At 41.6% G+C, this 18,128-nt stretch overlaps 1 protein-coding gene across 1 annotated transcript in view; it reads left to right on the top strand.

Annotated features, from left to right (window-relative positions):
* NAV3 (neuron navigator 3) overlaps positions 1 to 18,128 on the top strand; it is a 355,811-nt gene that overhangs the window by 323,849 nt on the left and 13,834 nt on the right. The window contains 7 exon segments of the mRNA XM_043492958.1: positions 52 to 224; positions 8,701 to 8,854; positions 11,150 to 11,324; positions 14,060 to 14,157; positions 15,348 to 15,443; positions 15,720 to 15,888; positions 16,665 to 16,900. Coding sequence (XP_043348893.1) covers positions 52 to 224; positions 8,701 to 8,854; positions 11,150 to 11,324; positions 14,060 to 14,157; positions 15,348 to 15,443; positions 15,720 to 15,888; positions 16,665 to 16,900 — 1,101 coding nt within the window.

Below are 18,128 nucleotides of genomic sequence, written 5' to 3'. Positions count from 1 at the left end.
AAATCCAGAGAAGCAAGGGAAGTAATTTTTCTCTCTTTCTCTTTTCTCCAGCTAAGAAGCTCATTCAAACAGGCCTTTGGAAAGAAAAAGTCCACCAAGCCTCCTTCCTCCCATTCTGACATAGAAGAGCTCACCGATTCATCTCTTCCATCATCACCCAAATTGCCCCACAACTCAGGGGACTGTGGGATATTGTCAATGAAACCATCACAGTCGGCGTCTGCGTAAGTCTCTCTTTCTATACTAGCTGCTCTAATCAAGTATCTGGACTGTGAAACAGACCTCCTTAAGCCTGGCCAGTTCTATCTCAGAAACGATCACCAACATCTGCAACCTTTTCATAGCTCTCTCTCTCCATCCATCATCTCCTGGTTCTGACAAAAATCTGCACCCCCCCCTTTAACCACTGTTTCTGCAGCAGCGCTGTCTTAAAGCACAGCCCCACTTCCTCATCCTCTCACACCCCCTGTGTTAAGTCATCCCCAAATGGCTGTGTTGAGGGCATTGGGCTTTTCTCAGTCTTCTTTGCAGTGTTCTGCTCCACCATCTCCTTTGAACAATGCTCCATCAGACAACACTCTCCCCATCTATGTTGCTGCCATGTACCATCCCCCTGGCTCCTTCCCATCTCCCCTTCTGAGAACATCCCATGAGCTGCTGGACACCCTTCACTGCACATTTGTTCTCTTCGCCGCCAGTTCTTCTCCACTCTGACTCCTACATCCCCAACACCAGTCATTTAGTCACTTTGACTCCCTCCTGAAATCCTCTGCTTCTGCTGCACCTCCTCCACACACACAAAGTAGCTGACTTGTAAAAGAGAAGCTTAACTTTAGCTTCCCTCCCTTCCTTCCCTTGTCCTCTCTCCCACCACCTTTCCTCACCAGTGCCATTTTATTCTTTCTCTCTGTCTCTGACACCAATCTCACTTGCTTATTGTCTCTACTATCTGTACCTACGTCTACTCTCAGCACCTCTCCCTGTATCTCCCTCCCTTTATGCTGGCTTTTTCTCCACAAAGAAAAAGGCATAGTCAAGAATCCCCCACCTCAAAAAAAGCACCCTTGACTTCCTTTCTTTTTTAACTGCCATTCCATCTGCTCTCCTCCCTTCACTTCTAAACTCACTGAATGCACCATTTAGAACAATTAATAGAGTCCAAGGCCAGGAGAGACCATTGTGATCATCTAGTCTGATCTCCTGTACAACACAGACCATAGAACTTCCCCAAAATGATTCCAAGAGCAGATCTCTTAGAAAAGCATCCAATCTTGGCTTTAAAATTGTCAGTAAGGGAGAATTCACCACAATCCTTTGTAAATTGTTCCAGTGGTTAATTACTCTCACTCTTAAAATTTTACACCTTATTGCCAGTATGAATTTGTCCAGCTTCAACTCCTAGCCATAGGATTATGTTACTCTTTTCTGTATTAAACTGAAGAGCCCTGGGATGGATGATAATCACTGATGGCATTGCTGGTTAGGGGCTAGGCCTCTGCTCACCCCACCTCCAATATTTCTCCTGGGCCACAGTCACACCCTGTTTTGGTCTGCTTTTTGGGTGGGTGTTGACTAGACCCGCTTGTCAGGTCACCAATCAGTCTCATCTCTCCTCGGGCTGACTGAATCCCAAGAAAGATATGGGGTCCCCTGCCTTCATGACTTGGGGGAGGCCCTTTAGTCCATCTGTTGACCCCTGCAGCTGTCCAGTCAAAGCTGTGGGGTTCTAAAAGTCTTTACCCTCTCCTTCCTCCCTCAAGGGAGAGTCTGGAAGTGAGGGTTTCTGTGCCCTTTGTAAGGAGGGGAGTTGGTAGGGGTGCCTGGGCCCTCCCTCTCCACCAAACTCCAGCCCTGTCAAGTTGCTTCTGCGCTATCTGGCTCCCTTTTGTGCTCTGCCTCCAGCTCAACCATACTCTTCAATATGGATGGGGGGTGGCTGGGTGCGGTCATCAGGGCCCAGAGTTGCTCTTTACCCCCTTCAATTCTGGTACAGGGTATATGCACCCTATCACATGCTCTCCACCTCAAGTTCAGTGCCAGGGTACCATTATGGATCCCTTATTCTTCCCCTACCCATGAAAAAAACTCCATGTCCTTATGGTCCCTTGCTGCTTGGTGAATTACTTGGAAACTAGAGGGCAGCAAGAAAAGCTACCATTGCATGATCCTAGGGTTGGTATCTTTCATCAAGTTCAGCCAATGGAGGGGTGTGTGGTCTATTACTAAAAGGAAAGGATTCCCCAACAAATAATATCATAAGGCATCTAGGATCCACTTCACGACCAGGGTCTCCTTCTCAGTTACAGAATAGGATATTTGGGAAAACAGCTTCCTGCTAAGGTAAAGAATGGGATGTGCTTCCCCTTCAAAGTCCTGCACAAGTACTGCCCCAAGAATCACATCTGAAGTGTCAGTCTGCAGTGTGAATCATCTTGGAAAAGTCTGTACTTGAGAGAACTGGTTTCCAACTTAGCTGACCTTTCAGCATCTTTGAATGCCTTGTTGCAGGCTTCAGATCACTGAATTTTCTTAGGGCTTGTGTCTTTTATCAGATTTGCCAGGGGGCCACAATGGTGGCAAAACTCGATACAAAGAGTCTGTAATAGCTGGCAAGGCACAGGAAGCGACACACTTGCTTTTTTGGTGGTTGGCATGGGGCATTGGTCCAAGGCTTGTACTTTACCAATCTGCGGCTTCAGACACCTGTCACCTACCGTATAGCGGAGGTAAGTTACCTCCCTGCTGGCCAGTCTACATTGGGCAGAGTTGTCCGTTAGTCCTGCCTCTCTGAGGGCTTGCAGTGTTGCGGTAATGTGTTTTAGGTGATCGTTCCACTCATTGCTAAAAATGACAATATCTTTGCTGTATGCCACAGTTTAACGTCCATGGGTAATTGGTTCATTAGGCGTTGGAAGGTAGCATGGTCTTAAAGTAGTAGACACCAAAAGGGGTAGAATTGCAGTCTTCCCTGGTGATTCAGTTTTCAAAGGAATCTGCTGATAATATTTTGTTAGATCAAAAGCGGATATATATTTGGCAGCTCCTAGCCTGTTCAGCAATTCATCTATCTAGGCATGGGTACTCATTGAATTTCAGTATTGCATTTGCTCTGGAAATCAATGCAGTCAATGTACTGACCCATTGAGTTTTGGCACAAGTATTATGGGTACCCACTCACTATGGGATTCCTCAGCCACCCCGGAGTTCAGCATGGCCTGCAGTTCTTGATGGACTATCTCTCAAATTTTCAATGGAAGTGGTCAAAGGCTTTCTTTGACCTTTTCCCTCATTTTGGTGTCCATGTGATGGTAGGTGCCTCCAGGCTGCACCGAGAATCCTGAGGAGAAGGCTTCAATCACCTATCATAATCGTTGTTTTTGTTCAGGCTGGAGTTCTCCCTCCATTGGTATTGGTCCTGCATCATGGTGCTTGCAGGTGATCTAATGAGTTTTTGAAGGGGAGAAGGTGCTATGAGAAGGCCTTCTTGGTCCCCCAAACCTTTAGCAGTTGCACTTGATATATTTGCATTTCTTATCCCTCCCTGGCTGGTAGATATCATAATTGATCACCCCCACCCTTTGTAAGGACCCAGGGACTAGAACCTGGATCTGCAGAGCCTGGGGTGGTTGATATTTCCATAGTGCCACTGGAAGGCCCTGTAGAAGCACATACAGGGAGCACTGTGGAGAACAGGTGCCGCAAAAAGTACCACTCATGCAACCCAGAGTGACAGTACCCTGTGGCCCTCTGATTGGACAAGTGTCCCTACTTAACCCCAGGGTCTGTCTAGGAAGTTGTCTGGGCAAACACACAGATCTTGGCCTGTTACCATGCCAGACATTACCTTGTCTCCTGAACTCTAGTCTCTGACTCCAGCCTGATTTTGACTCTGACTACTGCCTCATGATCCTAACCTGGTATTGTCTCTGATCTCCAGTCTCTCACTCCAGCCTGACTTCAAGTCTGACTCTTGTTTATGGAGCTTGGCCTTGAGACTCCTCTAACTCTGGCCAGGCGACTTCTGTCCCTGGCAGGCAGACGTCAGCCCAGCTGTGACTGCCTACACCCTGGTCCCTTACACCCTTCTTTCCACCTCAGATGGATCCTGCCACTTGGTCAGTCACTTTGAATCTGAGGTCAATAGCAACAATAATATCCTATATCTAGGCCCAAATTCTCACATCCTGGCACTTTGGTTGCAGGTCCGTTTCTGGTTCTGTTGGGATTTCAGCAGGTTTTCTTTAGCAGAAGCCTTCAGTGTTTCCAAATTCTCCATCCGGTGGATCATATACTGTACCAAATTGGCTTTCTCATGGTGGTGGTCTATGATCCTGCATGGCTGTCTCCCATATAATAGTTCGAATGGTGAGAACCCTGTCAGTGCCTGTGGCACTTCATGGATGGCAGAAAGGGGTGTGGAAGTTACTGATCCCAGTAATGGTGATCCAAGGTCACAAATTTCCTAGCATCTCTTTCAGTGTCTTACTGAAGTGCTCCATCAGCCCATCTGTCCGGGAGTGGTAGACCAACGTCTGCAAGGCCTTGATTTTTAAGAGGTTGCACAATTCTCCCATTAGCTTTGAAGTAAAGTTAGCCTTCTGGTAGGTCATAATCTCTTTCAGTATTCCCACACATGCAAAACCCCTCATCAGTTCAGTGGTGATGGTGGCTGCAGTGGTTGAGTGAAGGGGAATGGCCTAGTATGTTGTAATATGAGTCTTTATCTCTTTTGCTCATATATAAAATACTGGTACATGTTGTTAATATAGTCAGGCTAAAGTCTGATATTTTCCCTTCTTTAATTTGCCATTTAGTGTTTTTATATGCCATAAACTATATCTTCTTTCCTTTGCAGAGGTTTCTTTTTAATTTTTCTGATCTAAGTCTCATGTTCTAAACTTTTTCTTTCCTCCGCTTGCTTCTGTCTGTCTAATGTGCATATATGCAGGTCATCTCTAATCTGGGCACTAAAGAAAAGGCAAAATGGTCATGTGATATACAAGCATAGATCCTGGTAAAAAGGAGTGTGAGGCATGGAATTGCATATCCAAGTGCTAAACTGAAGAGCGTGTCATTTTCTTTCCCAAAATGCCTTTGCATGCATTCTGGCAATTGAAAGCTGACCTCTTTTTCATCTTTGCATACTACTAGAAATAATAATACTGATTATGCAGTGCTTTTCCTCTTTAAAGTATTTTATAAACATTAACTATTTAGAAGAAGTAATAAAAGCAAAATAACATCAGAGCAAATTGACTGCAAGAGTTGACTGGTGCTGAAGTGTGGCAGAAACTTGTTGTTCCATTTTCTGACAGTTCTATGTCATGGAATGGATTTAATTAAGATAGCTAATGGGTTCTGGAACATGGTGTTCTGCATGACAGGTGAGGCGAATTATACTATTGTAGAATAAGAATCAGGTAGCTACTGGGCTTCACTAGACAAAGTCAAGTGAAATGCTTCTGTCTCTGTAACTGCATTATGCAATGGTCTCCACTGTAAAAAATCAACATTTAGCCACAGTTACATATTTACCCTATTATATGTATAAGTAAATAACTGCAGTATTTGAGAATCCATATATTATAATGCGGTGACTATAGGTAAATATGATAGCCCCTCAGGGACTGTCTGTTAGATCATAAGGGAAGGGGCTATATTTTTGTGTATTGCACAGCACAAAGCACACTATTGGTGTCTAATTAATAGTAAAAAGAAAAGGAGTACTTGTGGCACCTTAGAGACTAACAAATTTATTAGAGCATAAGCTTTCATGAGCTACAGCTCACTTCATCGGATGCATTTGGTGGAAAAAACAGAGGGGAGATTGATATACACACACAGAGAACATGAAACAATGGGTTTATCATACACACTGTAAGGAGAGTGATCACTTAAGATAAGCCATCACCAGCAGCGGGGGGGGGAAAGGAGGAAAACCTTTCATGGTGACAAGCAAGGTAGGCTATTTCCAGCAGTTAACAAGAATATCTGAGGAACAGTGGGGGGTGGGGTGGGGTGGGGGGGAGAAATAACATGGGGAAATAGTTTTACTTTGTGTAATGACTCATCCATTCCCAGTCTCTATTCAAGCCTAAATTAATTGTATCCAGTTTGCAAATCAATTCCAATTCAGCAGTCTCTCATTGGAGTCTGTTTTTGAAGCTTTTTTGTTGAAGGATAGCCACTCTTAGGTCTGTAATCGAGTGACCAGAGAGATTGAAGTGTTCTCCAACTGGTTTTTGAATGTTATAATTCTTGACGTCTGATTTGTGTCCATTCATTCTTTTACGTAGAGACTGTCCAGTTTGGCCAATGTACATGGCAGAGGGGCATTGCTGGCACACGATGGCATATATCACATTGGTAGATGCGCAGGTGAACGAGCCTCTGATAGTGTGGCTGATGTGATTAGGCCCTATGATGGTGTCCCCTGAATAGATATGTGGACAGAGTTGGCAACGGGCTTTGTTGCAAGGATAGGTTCCTGGGTTGGTGGTTCTGTTGTGTGGTGTGTGGTTGCTGGTGAGTATTTGCTTCAGTTTGGGGGGCTGTCTGTAAGCAAGGACTGGCCTGTCTCCCAAGATCTGTGAGAGTGATGGGTCGTCCTTCAGGATAGGTTGTAGATCCTTGATGATGCATTGGAGAGGTTTTAGTTGGGGGCTGAAGGTGATGGCTAGTGGCGTTCTGTTGTTTTCTTTGTTGGGCCTGTCCTGTAGTAGGTGACTTCTGGGTACTCTTCTGGCTCTGTCAATCTGTTTCTTCACTTCAGCAGGTGGGTATTGTAGTTGTAGGAATGCATGATAGAGATCTTGTAGGTGTTTGTCTCTGTCTGAGGGGTTGGAGCAAATGCGGTTATATCGTAGAGCTTGGCTGTAGACAATGGATCGTGTGGTATGATCTGGATGAAAGCTAGAGGCATGTAGGTAGGAATAGCGGTCAGTAGGTTTCCGATATAGGGTGGTGTTTATGTGACCATCGCTTATTAGCACCGTAGTGTCCAGGAAGTGGATCTCTTGTGTGGACTGGTCCAGGCTGAGGTTGATGGTGGGATGGAAATTGTTGAAATCATGGTGGAATTCCTCAAGGGCTTCTTTTCCATGGGTCCAGATGATGATGTCATCAATGTAGCACAAGTAGAGTAGGGGCATTAGGAGACGAGAGCTGAGGAAGCGTTGTTCTAAGTCAGCCATAAAAATGTTGGCATACTGTGGGGCCATGCGGGTACCCATTGCAGTGCCGCTGACTTGAAGGTATACATTGTCCCCAAATGTGAAATAGTTATGGGTGAGGACAAAGTCACAAAGTTCTGCCACCAGGTTAGCCGTGACATTATCGGGGATACTGTTCCTGACGGCTTGTAGCCCATCTTTGTGTGGAATGTTGGTGTAGAGGGCTTCTACATCCATAGTGGCTAGGATGGTGTTTTTAGGAAGATCACCAATGGACTGTAGTTTCCTCAGGAAGTCAGTTGTGTCTCGAAGATAGCTGGGAGTGCTGGTAACGTAGGGCCTGAGGAGGGAGTCTACATAGCCAGACAATCCTGCTGTCAGGGTGCCAATGCCTGAGATGATGGGGCGTCCAGGATTTCCAGGTTTATGGATCTTGGGTTGCAGATAGAATACCCCAGGTCGGGGTTCTAGGGATGTGTCTGTGCGGATTTGTTCTTGTGCTTTTTCAGGAAGTTTCTTGAGCAAATGCTGTAGTTTCTTTTGGTAACTCTCAGTGGGATCAGAGGGTAATGGCTTGTAGAAAGTGGTGTTGGAGAGCTGCCTAGTAGCCAACTGCAAACTGGATACAATTAACTTAGGCTTGAATAGAGCCTGGGAATGGATGAGTCATTACACAAAGTAAAACTATTTCCCCATGTTATTTCTCCCCCCCACCCCACCCCACCCCCCACTGTTTCTCAGATATTCTTGTTAACTGCTGGAAATAGCATACCTTGCTTGTCACCATGAAAGGTTTTCCTCCTTCCCCCCCCCCCCGCTGCTGGTGATGGCTTATCTTAAGTGATCACTCTCCTTACAGTGTGTATGATAAACCCATTGTTTCATGTTCTCTGTGTGTGTATATCAATCTCCCCTCTGTTTTTTCCACCAAATGCATCCGATGAAGTGAGCTGTAGCTCACAAAAGCTTATGCTCTAATAAATTTGTTAGTCTCTAAGGTGCCACAAGTACTCCTTTTTTTTTTGCGAATACAGACTAACACGGCTGCTACTCTGAAACCTAATAAATAGTATGTAACAATAGTTTAATTTTACCACCATAGCTCCGTTTTTATCACTGCTACCTGGGGAAATCATAGCCTTTGCACAGAAAAAGTGACACAGCTGAGAAATATAGTTCAAGCCATTTGAAAATACAGCCATTCCACATTTGAAAAACCAAGCATGTAAAAAAAATTCTTGGTTTTTGTACATACTCAGTTTTTACATCTTTTTTTTCCACCACAGGAAACTAACTAAATTTGAAAGATAAAAAAGAGAAATGATCATTTCATCTGGACATTTTAACTTTTTTTTATTATTATTATTTTGCAGTTTGAACCTCTTCATATTGCTTTCATAAAATTCTCTCTCCATTCCTAGGTTTTACCAACAGCAACCATTTTCTGTTCTTTGATATGTAATAATGACACTGCTTGTAGGAGAGATGCTTCCTTTAATCTTCTGCCTATTTTCCTTCTCCTCTTTAGGATATGTGAGTGCACAGAGGCAGAGGCTGAAATTATTCTACAGCTAAAGAGTGAGCTAAGGGAAAAAGAGCTAAAGTTAACAGACATTCGTCTCGAGGCCCTCAGCTCGGCACACCATCTTGATCAGATTCGTGAAGCCATGAACCGCATGCAGGTCAGTGCAGTGGCATAAGTAAGTAGGGCAGTGCTCACATAAAGCATGCTTGTTTGGTTTTTATTTCTTCCCATTATTTTATTTTGTTTATGTAGAGAGATGTTGGTACACAGGAACATGAGAGATTGATAGCACTTCCTAGAGACAGGCTTGATAACTCTAAACTCTATAATGACAATATTAATTCATATCATTTATATTACACTAGCAATCAAAATGTGTGTTGCAGATACACTGGAAAATATAATCCCTTCCCTAAGGCTTTTACAATCTAAAAGGCTTGGGTGGGAAGAAGAGATATGACAGACAATCAAAGAGATCAGGAAGCTGATTGCTACACAGCTTGTTAACTCAAGGAGAGGGAGGGAGGCATTATTATTTTTATGTACATGGACTATCCCCTCTGCTGGACTCATTAGTTCCTGACACAACTCTTCTCCACAAACCCAAACAATTTGTTTTTACTAGCCAACTAAAATTCTTGCTTAATTATTACCCATGACCCCCTCTCATGTCCTCCCTCAACCCAGCTTATCAGCCTGTATCTTCCCAACCCCTGCCTGCTGACAAACTCCCCTTCCATCTGCATGAGACCTTATTCTGTGAAGAAAGGGGAAATTCAGAAAGGTGACTGCATTCACTGGAAGAGTCCTGGGGGTTTGGAAGCATGCTAGCTGCTCCCGCCATTACAGGATCTATCTCTGGAGCTCGTAGCGGCAGCTGCAGTCTTCACCACAGAGCCCTGCTGATTTAGGGCCTATCTGTGTTCAGTCCTAGCTGCACCTTCCCATTCCTACACCCTCATCTGAACATTCAGTCTCCGAAGTGCAAAAACCAGCTCGCAGGGTCTGGAACCTGAAATGAAATTCAGAGGAGGGCTCCAGCCCAGGTGTGCTCCTAGGATGGATGGAAGAGTTTGCTGTGGTCACATGACTCCACAGGGTTGGGACAGTGCTTGGCTAGTCCCCAGTCCCCTGATGCTCCTGGCAATCACTGTTGTTGCCATGTTTTTCCTTCCTAGAGCATTCTTAAAAGGGAAACCTTCCTGGGCTCTCCAGCCCACATGGTGTTTCTGGGAGTGGAGGGGAAAATAAGTTGTATAGCACTATACTGTACATACTCAGAGCACCCTAAAACCTTCCCAACATAGCTTTCTCATTGCCCATCATTCTAATGTGGCTCAGCTGGGCAAACTGGTGCAGTTAATAATTTCATATATGATGGGGAAGGGTTTGATATCACATGACTCATTTCACTGGATCCCTATTCCAGATGTGAACCCAGGTGCCTTTATTACCTGCTGGCATTTTTTACATGTTTGACCCCTTCTCTTCACTTCCCACCATTCTTTGCTTGTTTGGTTTCTTTCATTGGGGGTGGGGGGAGGATTGCTATCCTTTATGTTTTTACTCTTAAAATGTGGTTGAAGAGCCCTTTATGAAAGTTTCAGACACTTAGCAGAGTGTGAGTGTATATGGAATTAAATCTGATGTGCAATGCCCATCTCCAGGAATAAGCAGTTGCTGTGTATTGTGTTTCATGAAGCGTCTAAAAGCTAGATTTAGCTGGTACCAGGCTGTGCTCAGGCTAAGTTTTCATTTGATTATTGTAAACTCGATAATCTCTCGGCACCTCAGAGGATTTAGCTAATAAAAAAATCCTGACTGTTCTGATTCATCTGTCACTATATGTTTTCATCAAAAGGTTGGGGTTTTTTTGGCTGTTATGTGAACAATACCATGTTGGGATGATCAAAAACTGTGTCTGATGTCAACAATGGTTATAAAACAGTTTAAACTATCTTATTTTTATTGTTTGGTTTTAATTTAATCTCCTTGGTGATGTCATTGATTCAATGTAGTTTAGCGGCAACGGTAGTCTTCTGTGACTTTAGCAGCATTATCTAGCTGAGATTTTAGTAACCACTTAAATGAAATAATTATTATATAAGATATTTGACAAAGTAAAATGGCTTTCTGGAGTGAAAATTCCAAGTGCAATATGTTAGATCTGTAGTAAACACAAGGACTTGAACATTGTGTTGATCAGCAGTGATATTGATGCAAGAGTAAAAGGAGCTTTTAGCTGTCCCCCCTCCCATTTCAGCACTGAAGGGAATCCAGTTTCCGCTAATTGTATTGTACTGTTGATATATTGTTGCATGCTGCTACAGAGCTGCTAAATCAGTTAGCTCTTGCTGGTGAGCAGCAAGTTGCCTGTACAACCACCCAGTGCTCAATGGTTTTCAGAGACAAAAATCTCCCATGTTTCTATACTGATTTATTTTTGTTTTAGAATGAAATTGAGATACTGAAAGCTGAAAATGATCGCTTAAAGGCAGAGACCGGAAATACCGGGAAGCCGGCTCGACCATCTTCTGAGTCTTCAAGCAGCACATCCTCCTCTTCATCACGGCAATCATTAGGGCTTTCTTTGAACAACTTGAATATCACTGACTCTGTTACGTCAGGTGAATAATACATATATATATATATATATACACGATTAACATGAATTAACATTCTTTCATTTTTACCTTCTTAAAGGTCCATATTTCAAATGTGCCTTCTGAAACTACACATGCATTGATTTGTATGCATAAACCTCAGATTTGCATGTGCTAATGGGTGTTTGCACATGGACATCACAAACAGTTTTGGTGATCTCTTTTGAAAATTTGGCTTTAGAAGTCAGAGAATAGTAATATCAGATTATCTATCCTCTACACAGTATGTTCCTAGCTCCTAGCAATGTTTCTCTTTGATTTTTGTATGCTACAGCTTGATATTTGATAAGAAGGGCACCATTGTAGAACAGGTGCTAAATAACTGCTGAAATATGCATCTTTGTGGAACAAATGTGAGCGTAGTTGCTGAAACTTTCCCTTTTATCTGCAGATATTGTATTGTTCATTTCCTGCGGATTCCTTAAGAATGAACCATTTCTGCAATCAGGAAGGAAAGTGAACACTGTTTAGAATTAGATTCTAATAATTTCTTGTGGAATACTGATATGTAGTCTAGGTTGGGATGACCTTTTTTTTCCCCATATACAGTCGGGTCCAGATCAACCCATTTACCACTTACTGTAGGGCCAAATCCTGCTCTGCTCACTAAATCCTTTTATTGACTTCTGTGGGAATCCCCATGTAAAAAAGCAACCAGGATTTAGGTTCTGAATATTCCCACATTATACAATACCATAGTGTCTGAGAATAGATAATCCCAATCTCCCCACTATAATTCTTCTGCACTCATTGCATACAGTAGCCAAGAAACAGGAGTACTGTCTCAACTGTAAGAACGATGAGCATAGCAAAAGCAGAGAAACATCAGTAATGCACATCTGTAGAAAGTAAAATGCAATCTCTGGAAGCAATAACAGTGTGGCTAATAATTATAGATGGAGTCTGGGCAATACTACAGCTGGGGATGTGCCAAACTGCCTGACAATAATTTGAGTTGGCAGTCAGTCACAATATCTTGCCAGTCATTGATTACATGGGTATTTGAGCCTCTCTTCTGGTTTAATTTTATATTTTATATGAAAATCAGCATGTTTTTCTTTACACACCAGCCCTTTTTTTGCCTGGATTAACTCACTGAATGGATGAGGCTGTGTTGTCCCTGGACAAGGCATGAAGTGTTTTTTCTACTGCAAACACATTCATTCAATACCTGGGAGGAAAAGTCGTATTGTGCTTCCTCCCCCCTTCCCTACTCTATGGGAGGAAGTCCTCAATACCAGAGCAGTGGTCCATTCAATAGTACTAAATTTAGAAACCTTTTCATGAATAGATCCTGAAATTGCAGCTCCAGATCTCTTGGTTCTGACTAAACCTAGAGTTCTATTAAGTCAGATACAGCAAAAAAAACCAAAACAAAAGTAAACAAAAAACCACTATAGACTTTGTATAATTCTGTGTGTGCTATTTATGCATGCTCGTCTAGTATGCAAGCTGATTACTTCTGATTATAAGAACTAAGAAGTCTAAGGACATGCAGAGGAGGGGAAGATCCCATTCAAACATGTACCCATTCCAACGTAAACAATGCCTATCATTTTGCTATGGCAGCAGGGAGCTTGCAAGTGTGTGAAGTTTCCACCATCAAATCTTCTAGGACTGTTGTAGAAACCAACAGGTTATTAACCAGAGGCGCTGGTCCAGTTAAGTGTGATTGGGGGTTGCAACACGTGAGACTAATGAAGCCCTAACTGGAGTCTGCTCCATTGGCCAGGCAAGCTATGATGGGGAAGAATAGAGATTTTGAATTATTCAGACAGTAAGTGAAAAGCCTCCAAGAGTGGAAGCCTTCATGCTATGCTAAAAAATCTTTGTGGGGAAAGGGAAGTTTGGGTTCCTTGCAGGAATATTATGCAGGAGCCCTGTTGAAGGAGCTCGTGAAGAGGCAGGTCAAGAAACAGATGTCTAGAGGAAGATGGAGATTCTCTCTACCTCCAAGACCTCTGTAAAGTCCTGCATTGCAACCCCATCATCGGAGAAGTGGCTAGGCACCGAGTGAGTCCAGACTGAATACAGACTGAATACAAAGCAGTTTCCTGGGCAAGTTCTTCCTTCTGATCAACGAAGTTGATGACATGAAAAGAACAAGAAGGGAATGCAGTTCTAGAATCTGCATCATGAGGAAAGAGGGACTCTTCCATGTAAATATGTTTCATAGGTGTAAGGTAAAGTCTGTTGGGAAGTGAAGGTAAAACCTAATGGGCTTACAGCAGCAAGAGTTTTGGCTTCAGGATTTTCTGTTTTTCAACTGACAGCATTTTAAAGGGCAAAGTGGATATCCAAAGATTATGTTTCTACATAATATGAAGTTTAAACTAGGTTGTCACATGGATCCATAGTAGTTTTGAACACACTCCGTAAGGAAAGCAAAGAAAAAAATGTATTGTAGGTAACTGAATGTATAGGTCCTCTTTTCAGGATATACACAACCAAAGCTTATTAGGAATGATTGCCTTCACCAGCTGACAAATCATTACTTTTTCATTTCCAACAGCAATGGAGGAGAAGTAAGTAGCAATTAAAGCGATCATACTGCAAATTGTTGTGATAGATTGTTGTGATAGCAGCCTTTCTTACTAAGAGACCTTGCAACAAAAATTAAAATAACAAGTAAAACAAAGCTTATATCGCTTCTCAGTTTAATCACATTCTATAAAATATGTTTGCTTCTTGTGTTGTAGATATTTTACTGGATGATGTCACAGATGGAGCCCTCCCCAAAGAAGGCCACAGTGTTAAAATTATAGTCACCATAAGTAAGGGCTATGGTCGATCTGAGGTACATTCATTTTCCTGAAGTCCTAGAATCACAGATATAGTAAATACCACCACTATAGCTGAGCTATTTGCACTATTTTCAGTCAGGGACTGAAAGTCAAACATTCAACATACACCCTTTTTTTTAATCCTTTTTTCCTATATTTTCATCTAATCCAGGCATGGTCAAATGCAGTCCCCAAATCTTCTGCATTATGGCCTATTGCTGCTTTTATGAAGGCTCAGACTAGGGTGACCAGATGTCCCAATTTTATAGGGACAGTCCCAATATTTGGTGCTTTTTCTTATATAGGTGCCAATCACCCCACACCCGTTGTCCCGATTTTTCACACTTGCTATCTGGTCACCCTAGTTCAGACGGACTACTAGTCTGACTCACTTTAAATTGGAGTATTGCATACTGGGACCTGTAGTCTCTTCAGATGGGCTTCTGTTAAAAGCGGTGGTCATTGTAATTTAGATATAGCCCTTGGCAAGTTGCAAGTATGCTCCTCACGTGGACAAAACTGAGATGTCCGAGTTAATCAATTTTGAATCATATTCTCATGATCTCATGTTTAGTGTTCCAAAAATCTATTTAATATAGTGTAACCTGTATTTGTATACTGTGAGTCTTACTTTATTTTTATCGCTCAGGTGCCACCACAAGTCTACATCACTTTTGCACAGATGGTCCCAAACACCTAAGCTAAAAATATTAGCTCAAAGTCAAAAATGTATAATATAGTTTCAACCATAGATTTCTTAAAGAAAAGAAATCAGTTCGACTACTTTGAAGTTAAGTGACTCAGTGTTAAGGGATAGGAGCTTACTGGGTCACAATTCAGTATTTTTATACTGCTAGGCCCAGATCCTGTCCTGCGATAAGGCAGCTTTGTACTACCCCATGAAGCAAAGGCTAACCATTGATGTTTAACTCATGCATGTAATCCTAAATACAGGAGAAACCTTAGAGCTCTGTAATCTATATAATGTACTTTATTTCCACATATTCAACAACATAATTAAAATAATAGGTGAACAATGGCATGAAGTAAGACTGAAGTGTCCACCTTAACATTACTTATACCTATTTTTATGTGTTAATTACTAAGTTTTAGCGTTATATCTTAGAGATCTTTAATGTGGGTGGCAAACTGATTTCCTCCAATTTTAGTTCAGTTTGTGAATGCTCTCTCTTTCTCTTTATAGGATCAAAAGATGCAGGCATATTTGATAGGATCCATTGGGATTAGCGGGAAAACCAAATGGGACGTTTTAGATGGAGTAATTAGACGTCTCTTTAAGGTGGGGCATTTAAAATTCGGTTGATCAGTTAACTCCATATTCTTTGTCTCCCATAAATCTACTTGCTTAGTTTAGACTTGCGCAATTCATTTTTTTCAAATATCTTAAGTTAATGCTTTTGCTCTTTTTTAAGTTTACATATGCTGCTCTGTAATGCATAGATCTGAGTCTTCTTTAAATGGGATTCCACCTACACTAAAGTATCTGTTTTAATAACTTATCTCACATGAGATGACCATGCATGCTTTTATATCTTGTATGTATGTATAATTTTAGGAATATATCTTCCGAGTGGATCCAGCTACTAGCCTAGGTTTAAGCTCCGATTGTATTGCTAGCTACTGTATAGGGGATTTAATCAGAGCCCATAGCCTGGAAGTGCCTGAACTGCTGCCTTGTGGATATCTGGTTGGAGATAATAACATCATCACCGTGAACCTGAAAGGTAAAACCACAACTATGTTTTTCAGATATTTTTCTCTTCTTTGTTATATCCATTCCAACCCCTCTATTTATCATTTAAACGTGACCTTTTTTCACCCCGTGTCCGGCACAGGAAATCATTTGTCATGTAAGTTCTTTGTATGCGTTTGTATAATACTTAGCACATTCAGGCATCTTGGTGCTGTAGAAGTATAAATATTAAATAATACAAAAAATATTCCTCTTTTTCTCTCGCTGACTTTAAAGTCACAGCAAAGGACAAATGGCTTTAATAGTGACCCAGGACAAAATTCAAGAATTTCATTCAGAAATGTTTATAAGCCATCCTGCTCCACAATAGGGACTTTAAATATTTCAAAGAGCTGTAGATTTTTTCTATGTTGGGGGCCTTCAAAAGGACTTTGCATCATTTGATGTGAAATCTTTCTGCTGGTAACCCTTGTTGCTGTCACTTCAACCTTTTTATCTTAAATGCCTTTAATGTTTGAAACACACATCTCTGCCTCACTGAGCCTTCTCTTCACATTCACTTTGATTTTGTTGCTCCCACCCAGCTACTCCTGGTGGTGGTGCTGCTGCTGTTTTATCTTTTTGTCCCTTAGGAAGTATCTGTGCAATTCCACCTGTATTCAAATCCTGGAGAAGATAGAATTATTAGATAGGAGAATTTACCTGCTCTCAGCATGGCATGGATGTCAGCAAACACCATGGTGATTTTATGCTTATTTTAGACATCACCTTGAATGGAGACAAGTTATTTTTTTCTTTTATTCCCAGGAGTGGAAGAAAACAGTTTGGACAGTTTTGTGTTTGATACACTAATTCCTAAGCCAATTACCCAACGGTACTTTAATTTATTGATGGAGCATCACAGAATCATCCTGTCAGGACCCAGTGGCACTGGAAAGACCTATTTAGCCAACAGATTGGCAGAATACATAATAACTAAATCGGGCAGAAAAAAAACTGAGGATGCAATTGCTACTTTTAATGTAGATCACAAATCAAGCAAGGTAAGTTACAATTAAAAATGACGAATTCGTTGCCTGATTTGTAGTAATGAGTAAGAGTTAGTCCTGCTAATTTACACATTGCTTTATTCCCCGGTTTTTGTGGTTTCCTATAGAGATTGAACCTCTAATCAGAGTGAAACATGCAGCCACAACTCTTTGTAATCTGAATAGTGCATCGTGATATTGTGTGGAAGAGATGAATTTTGGGGCACTTGTAGGACTTCCACTTCACAAGATGATAAAGGCAGAATAAAATGCCATTTTAACTCTAGTCCATGCAGTTCCAGTAACTTCTCTCTCTGAATACATTAGCTGTACAATATAGTGCTAATCTGACTTGCATTTTGACAGTGAAAATGGTTGCCCAGAATTATTGGATGGGAGTAGGAAGGGTGATCTAGTGCACAGGGCACTGGATTAGCACTTGGGTTCAATCCCTTGCTTAGCACTATATAGGTTCTGGTTGCTACTGTTTTCTCCTGTAATCTACAGTTGTGGTGCTGATAATACAATATTTAGCCCATGCTTCAGACAACATGCAGGTAGAATTAACTGTATACCTCAGATTGCCAAGGTATTGATGGGATAACCAAATTACCCACAAGTAACTCATAAGCCACCTATTACTCTAAACAGGGTGTGTAAATTGATTGGTACCCCAAAAAATGATCAGAAAATCAATCTCTTTGCTTAGAGTTTTGTGATGAGCATGTAGCACTGTTAGCATAGATTGAGAAGAAAGTCCACACAGACCATAGAGGGGATAAGAGAACTATTCCATCATAAACATATATTTTCATTCCCTTTATGCAAATGATTTGTGATATCATTCACTCTGACAGGGAAGTGCTCACATTTATCAGAATTATATATATAGAGAATATATAATGTGAGGGAGTCACAAAAACATTGCTTTGCTGGCTCACTGGCAAGTGTATGTGTGTATTTTCCTTTCATTTTTTTCTTTATTTTGTGCTAAGATTATTTGACAAGTAAACCTCATAGTTTGTAATAAAGAAAAATAAATCCTTGTCATGTGTGCTTGAACAATACAGATGGTGCTACAGAGCTAAACTATGAAGAAACTCATGATTTTCCCCCAAGGCACCTGGTCAGAAAAAGCCTAACATATTTATGCAACCAAACAAGAACTTTCCCAAAGCAACAAATAACATGTTTCTACTTTTAAAAAATGATTTTGCTATCATCGATCCAGGAAATGTTCTAG

The sequence above is a fragment of the Dermochelys coriacea genome, chromosome 1 (genome assembly GCF_009764565.3).
Source record: "Dermochelys coriacea isolate rDerCor1 chromosome 1, rDerCor1.pri.v4, whole genome shotgun sequence".
NCBI lineage: Eukaryota > Metazoa > Chordata > Testudines > Dermochelyidae > Dermochelys > Dermochelys coriacea.
This window is presented reverse-complemented; position numbering and strand designations above follow the sequence as displayed.